Source organism: Halyomorpha halys, unplaced genomic scaffold (assembly GCF_000696795.3).
Source record: "Halyomorpha halys isolate HHAL.00 unplaced genomic scaffold, Hhal_1.1 Scaffold2128.1, whole genome shotgun sequence".
Lineage (NCBI taxonomy): Eukaryota > Metazoa > Arthropoda > Insecta > Hemiptera > Pentatomidae > Halyomorpha > Halyomorpha halys.
The window spans coordinates 30,898-41,759 of record NW_027108843.1 but is presented as its reverse complement, the minus strand read 5'-3'; the positions used below and the strand labels follow the sequence as shown (position 1 = coordinate 41,759).

At 28.8% G+C, this 10,862-nt stretch overlaps 2 protein-coding genes across 2 annotated transcripts in view; both read left to right on the top strand.

Moving 5' to 3' along the window:
• Positions 1 to 572: 572 nt before the first annotated feature.
• On the top strand, positions 573 to 7,164 carry LOC106691167 (uncharacterized; the record flags this gene model as incomplete). The annotated part of the gene is given in 5 exon segments (XM_014436843.3): positions 573 to 748; positions 2,755 to 2,840; positions 3,166 to 3,385; positions 4,770 to 4,913; positions 6,424 to 7,164. Coding segments are annotated over 5 exon segments (609 nt in total). The 5' UTR covers positions 573 to 691.
• A 3,147-nt stretch (positions 7,165 to 10,311) lies between these two features.
• LOC106691163 (venom serine protease) overlaps positions 10,312 to 10,862 on the top strand; it is a 12,886-nt gene continuing 12,335 nt past the window's right edge. The window contains exon 1 of the mRNA XM_014436839.2: positions 10,312 to 10,556. Coding sequence (XP_014292325.1) covers positions 10,335 to 10,556 — 222 coding nt within the window. The 5' untranslated portion in view covers positions 10,312 to 10,334. The remainder of the gene's footprint in view (positions 10,557 to 10,862) is intronic.

Sequence of the window (10,862 nt, the reverse complement as noted above, 5' to 3'; positions counted from 1 at the left end):
TGTTTAGTGTTGATGGGTAACACCTGTTTATAATTGGGTAACAAATGATGAATCTATGAGAATCCTACCTGAATAAAATTCCTTTTTCAAAATTTTCTTATTTGTTCGCCAAGTTGATTAATCCAACTCATATTTTATTTTTTAAACAGTGACTGTTAAATGTAAAACTTATTCATAATTTTGTTTACGGGCCTTTCTTAAAAATTTCAGGTTTGCAAACTGTGGAAAAAAAACAAACTGAAAAAAGGCTAAATTTTTTTTTCTTATTTTACTTCAATTTCCAACAGATTTAAAAAATAAATAATTCCTAAAACAGTTCATCATAATTGCCACAACTGTCAAACTCATATTTTAAGTTAATAAATAATAATAATATAAAAGATTGAAAACATGAATTTCACTGCTTCCCCCTCCTCACTCTCCACCTAATTGTAAAACATAAGATTAGATTTCACTTAATTTAACCATTCTGCCTCACAATTCACTTCTTTTCGATTTGCTCGTTTTTGGTTGGCCATCGGCCTTGACCTGGGAAATCCCTCTTCCAATATAATTGCGTTAGTACTGGTTATTGGTCAGTCAGATTGAGGCTTGAGCGCGGAAAGGTCGCATTTGGTTAAAAATAACATTATCTGTTTATTAGATTAAGAGTTAATCTCAACTACTTCAGATAATATATTGATTGAAAGAAATGGAGTTGTATTTTTTTCTGGCTATCATCTCCCTGACTCAGTTATGCGGCGCACAGGTTAGTCGCAAATAATTTGCAATATTGATTAATTATTGTTCGTTAATAACACTTGTCCGTTTAACTCAGCTTGTTTCAAACAAATTTTCTTTTTTTTCATTGTATTATACATCCCACTTCATTATTACACAATAGTGTATAACAGATAACAACGACATAGAAGTACTTCAAGATTTTTTTTTCTGTTTCTTAAAACATTACTGTTAGATAACCTAGCCCGTTTGTTTCAAGCAGCACTTGAGAGGTTGCTTCGAATGGAATGAGTCCAAAAAAAAAAATCTTAAAAGAGAGTCGATAATATCGATGTATCGGTAATCGAAAGTTACTGATATATTTGCACTGTCTCGCATATTTAAATTATCGATCAAAATTTTATGTTACATTCACAAAACTGATACAGAATATATTTAAAATTGACTGGTATTATAAGAATTACCCAGTGACACCTCTTCCTCCCTTAGGGGCAATATTTGTTGTTATTAGTTGAGCTCCAGCTTTCATTGAACTCCGAATATCGTTTGAGGTCCACTGAGTTCAATTTACCAAGTTTGTGTATATATATGTATCGCAAAATAGTTTGAGTGTCGGTCTGCCTAGATCAAAAACGAAAAGTTGTAGGAAACTAAAATTAAATATTTAGGACAGATGTATGATTGCGACGTGACAGCAACGTTTTCGATAAAATCGTTCGACCGGAAGTGCCGCTTTGGAGAATCGATTTCTCTATTATATTTTTTTCGATTTTCTCTGTAACTGTTCTAACAATTTTAATTAAATTAGAAAGAGATAGAGAGAAATGCTTTATTCATCCATGCTGCCCAAATACTTTGGGTTGCTACATTACACAGCATACTAATCAATCCCTGAGCGGACATACATAAATTACATATATTTACATGACATAATAAAAAAGAAAAAAAAAACAGTTTTTTTTTTTTCACCACAATTTCATTTTACAATCAATTCCAGCCTTTTACAACCATTTCCCCATTTCACAATTTTTATCTCATTTGATCTAAAAATTCACTTTTCCGAATGACCAACATATCCCAGTGTGCAACTGGATTTTCTTTAATATCAGGTAGGTTTTATTCTTATTGAAATAGTCCGAGAGGTCTTAAATAGAGATTTTTTAAAAATTTTCCTCTAAATAGGTATTTAGATGTATAATGGAAACAAGGTTGTTTCCAGTATACATTGTAGGCAATGTTAAATAATGCATGAATACCAAATATTACAAAATTCGATAAATAAGAAAAGGAGAAAAAAAGGAAAAATATAACATGTTCGAATTGGAAAAAAAATCGTTATATTTTGGTTACTTCACGGTTTTTATTTTACAAAAAAAAAAAAAAAACAAGATTCTTGGGAAAAAAATATGGCCAAATATTACAAGGAACAAAGTATACCTGTATTGTTCTGGAGCAATGTTTCCAGTATAGATAGATATGTTTGATTTGGCCCATGAGAGCATGGATCATGTATGTAAAATCTATAAACTTCTGATCTCTCACCGGGTTGCTGCGGGAGAGAACAAGGAAAAAATATATATAGATATGTTAAAACAAATTTTTTAGTTCGTGTGTTTGCATAACCACACTAATGAATAACGCCCCTTGGCTTTGCTATTTTAGTTATTTTGATTTATAGTTGAAACCCAGAAAATCTAAATCAAATCACTGTATTAATCAACAAACATAATATAAATTTTATATATGTTTTATTATGAATGAATTTTTTTTTAGTTTATCATTCTTTGGTTTAGGTACTAAAAAAGGATAAACAAATATACTTAGATTTTTATTTAGTATTTGTATTTTTATTTTTTTATTTTTATTTATTTTTTTTTTTTTAAATGAGGATTGCTCTGCTTTACAAAGGAGTACATTTAGGACAAAAGTTTAAGAAACAATTATCAATCATAAAAAATATGACTAATGGAATACTTTGAATAAACAATACTATTTGTTATTATTGTTTAATTTTATATCATTGATATGTTCCAGAATACCACTGACTCAATAGATTATAGTACAATAGATGATAATCCTGAATTAAATGAGATTCCTGTTGGTTGCAATACAGTGAATGAGTAAGTTTATAGATTGATTTAGTATATTATTTATAGAGTGTCTATTAGATATATTAAGTACAGTGTAGTATTATAATCTATAATAGATTTAATAAATAAATAAGTAAAGTGATTATTAATAGTAATATAGTAATCAAATTTTATTTTTTGATGATGTTGGAAAAGATTTCAATAATAATTACTTTTTTTCCAAAATCACTAATAGAAAATAATTGTATATTTTGGCAGTTTCATTACCCATCTTATCGATTTTTTTTTCTGAAATCATTTGTGTTAAATTGTAAATAACTTGTTTACTTATTCTAAAATACACTTTACTTTCTAGGAATCCACCATCTTACCAATGGAAGAAAATCTTGTGGCCCACAAGAAGCTTGCCCTCAGATGTTGTTTTAGGTGGTATTGATTCACCACATCTTTGTGGTAAGGTGTATGTTGGTAGAGCATGGTATAATGAAAATCTTCTGCCAGCAAAGGTTTGTGGTTCTGACGGCAGAGCCTTTGTCTCATACAATGACACAGAAGTAATGCTGAATGAATCTGAGGTATATTCTAAGTCTTTACTTTTGATATTTCGATTAATTATACTTAAGTTTGTGATCAAGGGTTTCATATTTTTAAGATTCAACACCCACTGTTGTTTTTATACTTTTTATTTAAAGGACAAAAACAAGTACAAAATGAAGAATATTGAGGATTATGATTAAGTTGATAAATTAAGAATATTATTGAAAGATCACAAAACAAAGTATTGAGTCTCAAATAATACTAAATTACATGGTTAGCATTAAACCAGCTCATCCATCATCAGGACATAATAAGATAAGATCTCATGAATGTTGATAGTTGACAAATAGGAGTGAAATGTAAAAATAATAAGATAAGAATAAATAATATGTCGATGGCTCGATATGGGGTAATAAAATCCCAAAATGTCCACAAGTATACAAAAAAATTGTAAAAGAAGATTGAATTTACTATGTATTTAATAGGAAAATGTTTTTTTCTTATGAAAAATAATTAATAAATAATAGATGAAGAATAAATAAATTTGGATAGCAGAAAATAAGCAAGGAAACAACGCGATTCTTTAAAAAAAACAAAAACAAATGAATATGAGTGTTAAATCCCACCAATTTTAAAACTATTATTAGACATTAGATGGTTATCCAACCAATCAAATATGTCTTCAATGATGGCCTTGAAGATTAACCTAAAGATGATTATGGCCAACACAAACATGAAAAAACATAGAAAATAATCAATCCAAGCATTCAAAGTATCCACAGCTTGAAATTCATTCTCAATGTTTCAGAGTTATATTTATTTCTAAATTATTTATTTTTTTAATTATTTGATTATTATATTCAAAATTACATTATGAGGTACTTTGATCTAAATTATGTATTCATTTTTATGTAGAAATATATTATAATGTATATTATCTTTATAATTTTTTTTATCCATGTATTTAGGTAATCCTAGATACATGCATATTGTAATAAATTGTAAAAGCTCATCCCAATTATGCTTGGTAGATCCTGAACAAATTATCCCTTCATTACCATTTATTTGGGAATTCCAGACAATTTTACTGCCACCAAACACCATCCTGGATGCAGTGCTCAATCCATGACTGTCCGGAAAATCCTGGATGAATGGTTGTACTATACTTACCATATGTATTTTTCGATTGTTTAATTTTTTTAAACCAAAAAAAATCCTTTCACTTTAATTACTAATTGTGATAAGTAGTATTTGATTTATAGTAATTGCAAGCATGTGATTTCTGATAAAAAAAAGTCTATTTTTTTTTTTTTTTTTAAGGGAACTTCAAGTTACATTTATAGAAATTGGACTGAAAATAATGAAGTAGTACTCTGCTACAATTCTTCATCGATTAATTTTTTCAATTTAATTTCATTGTAGGTCCTATGTACTCAGCATGCAATCTGGAAACCAATAAAAGAAACCAGAATTCCTACAAGTGCATTCCCAGTTGGTAACACAGAAAATGGAGAAAAACTTTTTATGGGCAGGTGGTTTGTTGATTTACGTCTAACTCCTGGAAAGGTAATGATGAATAATTTTACTTAATAGGAAATTTATATTTTAAGTAAGCCTAAAAGCTATTGTTAATAATAATAGTAATAATAATAATAATAATAATAATAATAATAATAATAATAATAATAATAATAATAATAATAATAGAGCAACTATAATTAATAACTAAGTGAATAATTTTCCGTAATAAACAAAACTAGGCAGCAATTCTGTCCTTGTTGATTTTTTATTCCATTAATGATTTTAAAATATTTTTACATCAAATAACAAATTTTTGCAGTGAATATTATTAAATATAGTGGACTCTCACTAATCCGAACTAATTAAAACCAAGGGTGTTCAGATTAGTGCTAAATTCGGAATACTGAATGGAAGGAAAGAAAGGTCACTTTATAAATAATCTATCAATTTAATAACAAAAATTATAAATGTATTCAGATAAAAACATTTTTACAATAATTATTCATTGTTCAGAAATTTATTTTTAATTATTTTCTTGTGCAATAATCTGAAATTTTCGTTTGTTCGGAACTTGAAATCATCTTTCTCTATGTCTCTGACCTTACCTACTTCGGCAATGGAATCTGAAAATTCGAACAAGAAAAACTACATTAAATATGTTTTCCCTAATCTAATTTAAAAATCACGCACCTGATTTAGCACTACAATATTTTCTTCTTCCCATTGGATGCAAAACTTATATGTACTTAACTATGTTTTCGTGTTTAATTGCTTATGTATATTTTTATAACTTCATGCTCTTCATTATTTTCCAAGACACTGGAAATCATTTCTCCATCTCTCATTTCTCGTTCATTTTCTTCTTATCTATTGATCCGATGTTTAATTTTGTCACTAGTTATTTCACCTATATTAGGAACACATTATTTTAAATTCCTAGGATTTTATTATAAATACAAAGTGTTGGTAATTTTAACTAGATTACTTAAGCTTCATCACACTTAGTTTTGATAATATGATTTTATTGAGTGTATATGTATGTGTAATACAAATATAAAATCATATCTTCAATTTTTTTTGTAAGGGGGGGTTTGGACTATGGGATGGTCTGAATTAGCAAGGTTTAGAATAGTGAGAATCCATTGTATTGTTTGTCATTAACTTTAATATATTCGATATTCATGGAATTTGTTTAAAGACTTCACTCTGACATTTTTTTATTATTAATAATTTCAAGATTAAATCCTATTTATTGATGTGCAATAGTCAATTCTAATATGTTTCACTGTTATATCTTTATTTTATAACTTTAATTATAATTAAGGTGAATGAAATTTCCAAAAAAGCAAAATGTAATAATTAAACACATCAATATGAGATATTAATGAAACTATATGCACCCATCCAGAAGGTATTTTTATAAGATCATTTCCACACTTAGGGTGTAAATCTCAATATAAGTCTGAAAATCAAAGTCAATTACCTTTGCCAGTACCAATAACTTTATGATTTTGTGGCGATGTTTTTTAATATTATATTCCTTTTTTTTTTCCAGGTTGAAGCAAACTCAAAAATCTTACAAATGACCTATGATCAACGGGTATATCGTAGCAATCAGTATGAAATTCTTGTACTTAAGTCTGGTAACGATCTTTAATTAACTTTTTTCATTTTTAATGAACAATCATTACTAGTTTAGATTATAATAATCAATTGTATCCCATAATATACTTAGAAATTAATTTACGATAGTAAATTTTTTAATTTTTTTTTTTACTTGTTATTACTTCCTCTGCACATTAAAACAATTGAAAAATTGTTAGATAAGCTAACATTGTTCAATTTTAAAGTTTGTATAAAGCTATGAAATGTATTACCTTTGAAAGGAAACTATTGTAATTGCACTTTAGACTTTATAGAATAAAAAATAAAGAATACAATCTTTTACCATCAAAAATATATTAACATATCATTCCAGAGACCTTTTGTAAGTTAGAAAACATTATATAGGTATCTTACAAAATTATGGTCGAGATGAGATGTCTCTAGAAGGATAGATTGATTTTTTTTTATTGCAATGGTATGAAGATTGCGTTCTTTACTTTTTCCAGAATTACAAGCTATTGTAAATCAAACAGTTATATGAAAAATGGAAATTTATACACATTTAAATAGTAAAATAATCATGTTTTATAATTCATCTTTTACATTTTTCATCTTTAAGGTACAGAATTTTCTTTCATAAAATCAAAAATTAAATAATTATTTGTTTTGAAATTTAGAATTTGGCATTTGAGTTGGGGACAAACTTGGAATATGTTTACAAGTTAAAAAAATGAGATTGGTCCAGATTCATAACTAAAGTAAAGCTATGAAACCAATATTTAATATTATTGTTTATTATCATTAAAAGATATACTCCTAGCATGTACTTGAAATAATAGAGACAGTGAAGTCAAGTATTTGAATTTTTTTTTTTTTAGATTAGACAACTTTTCAGATATTTTTGACATAAACAAATTTATTTATGAACATTTATTGTTTAAACATAAGTCAAAAACTCAAATTATATAGCTTATTTTGTTCTTGACAAAATAATAAATATCTTAAAACGGCCAGCACTGGACATCACCATCATTTTAACTGGTTTAAGTGATGTTAGTGATTATATTTTTTAAAATATTACTGTTCCTTCTAAACCATATGTGAATTTTTAACATCCTCATCAGTTTTTCTTCACAATATCAAAACATTTTAAATCTTGTAAAATTGTTTAATTCTAGCTAAGTTAGTATATTTTAATATTTATAGTTATTCTTATTACATATTTTAATTGTATTGATGTATTATTTAGCATGTCATTTGCAATTATTATTATAAATAATAAATAATTTGGAAAAAACTACTGTCTTTTTTTAACCAATTATTTTCACCGATCAACCAGATAAAAATTCTAAGAACTAGATGCCAGACTGAAATAAGATGTACGGGTCCTGGTTGCTTCTTCCCGTAATAGACAAATGCTCAGAAGTTTTGATTTATTGCATAAGGTGATACACTAACGCATAATACTACACGAAAACCACATATATTTAGTTTTCCTTCGAAAACAATCAATGTTTGCCTAAATGCTGATAACAGCCTATTTCTTTTAGGGCAAAGAGTAGAAGTCGAACAGTATTCTTGAGATTATCTCAATAAGTATATTGGTTATCTAAAATAATTTACTTATTATTATTAATTTAATTAATAACAAGTTTAATTAAATTAAACTAAATTAATTTACTTAAATAAATTTTTGCCTAAATGGGATCCTTTTAATCTTTTTTCATAAATTCTTAATGTTTCTTATTAAGTCACTAATAAAATAATCTATGATGTCTTTAATAATATATATGTTACCTGAAATAAAAAACCTGTCATTCTATGTTAAAATCCTTCTCCACACAAATCCACTATTTTCTAATTTAATAATCTCCATCTGATAAGGAGAATATTCTGTTTTGTTTATAATAAAATTAATTAGGTACTTGAATATTCCTTTAGAATATGTTAAAATTGGTAACAGTCATTCATTAAGTCTTTCCTCTATTAAAGTGCTTTTAATGTAACAAAAATAGAAAATAATCGCTGAGAAAAATATTTTTTGGCTATGTACTTTTGACAATTTCCTTAATTTTTAAATTTAATAAAGTCTTTGTCAATTTTATTCTGATTTTATATAAAATGTTTAATAAAATTGGTTTCACAAACAAAAAAAGGTGAGAAAGCACTACGGTTTCATCATCGGGGTCCATCAAACAGTAAACCAAGAACAATTCAATCCTATTAACTGAGTGGAACAAAACAATGATAAGGTTTGGACATAATATGTGAAGAAGTTAAAAAGAGATATGTAGAGACAATCAAGATGGGGTCAGTAGCTGGGACGGACATCTTTCCACAATTCATTAATTACGCTGATGGTCGATATTCATAAGTGTTGGTTGCAGAACTTCAGTATTCCAGAAGATTTATAAGGGAAAAAATCCTAAATAAAGGGAATATAACAAGGGACTCAAACAGGGGGACTGCCTGGTATGTCTTATTTTTTCCTAAATCCTAGAGAGTGTAGTATGGAGATTCAAAATCCAGGCAGTCAAGACAGTTTTCAATATGTTAGCTATAATCCTAGCCTTTGCAGATGATATTGAAGTGATTGGGAGGACTTTTAGAGTGACGAGGAACGCTTTTCTCAACCTACAAAGAGAGACTGCTAGAAAGCAGTAGTTATGAATGAAATATCTTTATTTCAGATGCAATTGAAGCAATGCATATGAAACCTATTGTTGGCAGTTATGGTTTAAGACATATATATATTTATTGGTCCACACGCCTTTAAGAAGTTAGGATAATTTATCCATCTTGGAAAAATCGTTATTTCAAAAACGACCTTAATTCTGAAATCCATCGTCGTATAATGGCTGCAAAACGGTGGTAGCATGGATTCTAGAGGCACCTTAGAAGCAGAGAGGTATCTAGAACCACCAAAGTGAACCTAAATAAGACTCTTCTGAGACCCCTGCTATCCTAGGATCGGAATTTTGGAAGTGGTTCTAGTTAGGTTTGTTACAGACATTATCTCTGTCATTATAATAGGTTGATTACGGTAGGCGCGACATTTGGAGAGAATAGTTGAAGATGCTGGATGTAACGGGTGGAAAGACTTAAGCTGTGCTAGGTGTGGCTTATGACGTTCGGTTCCTTTAGGGCATCTGAAGCACAATAGATAAATAACTAATGTTCGAAATTGCTTGCGCCCTCGCAGAGTGCAGCGGCAATTACTATTAATATGTTTATCAATAATGAAAAAAAAGAGTAACTTTTCTAATACCTTGAAAAAATATTTTTTTTTCCGCATTTCAACCACTGTGCTGTGATTAATGTACACGCTAATTATGTCGGTTAGCAGTGCCACGGTCGGTGTTTGCAAATGAACCGAAAAATAGCTTCTCAGCCGATCGCTTATTCAGGTGCTATGGTACTTGTCATGCCTATTAAATCGCCGTGCTCGTCAGAATACATAACTGTATTTATGTAAATATGTCTGCGAATTTATTTTCTTGTTATAAAATTTTTTTATGTTGTATTGTAAGAACCATTTATAGTATTAAATCAGAAATATAAAATTGAAAAAAAAGTAATGAATGTAGACCCGATGAGAGATTATTGGGATTTATGTAATTAATAATTGTCTCGTTGATACGTAACTTGATCTATTTGAAGTTTCAGCAACAAAGTAACCCCGCATTGAATATTCATAATATGCAGGGAGTCAGTGACGAATAGTAATCAGCGAATGTTAAGGTCATGACGCGAAATATTTTGATTAGTTAAATCATCCGTGGGAGTGCATGATTATGTTAATGATTATGATTGTTAATATAAGCCTGCGAGGCCAGTGGGTGCTTTCACTGAAGCCGGGAGATGGGGTGCACATTCGTATTCGGGTCCTTGGTGGCGATCTCTCTGGTGACAGTAGGAAGCTGCTATGTCAAAGTACAGTTTACGAAAAGGGGTGGAGAGTACTTATTGCAGACCCCCAGGTATCCATTTAGTGCACCGCGTTTCACCAACATCGTATGGAGGCTGACTGCGCCCGAGGATCAGAAGATTGTCTTGACCTGTGATGATATTCGCCTATTAAAGGTATATTTTATACTTATTAATTTAATTTATATAAATATATTAATGAAAAAATATATAATACCGTGTGAATCATTAGAGAATGAAATAAACATAAGAGGTCGTATTTATCCCAGGTGTCGTAGCGAAGAGAATAAGGATGTAGTAGTACAAAAGCCAGGAAGATAAAAAGGAAGTTATCGCACCCCAATTTATGATTACTTCAATAAAAACTATGTATAATTACTATTAAAAATTGGCGGCTGTATCAAAACCTTAAAAAACCATTGATTTTTCATTCGGAGCTCTCTATATCTTAAAAACTACCAA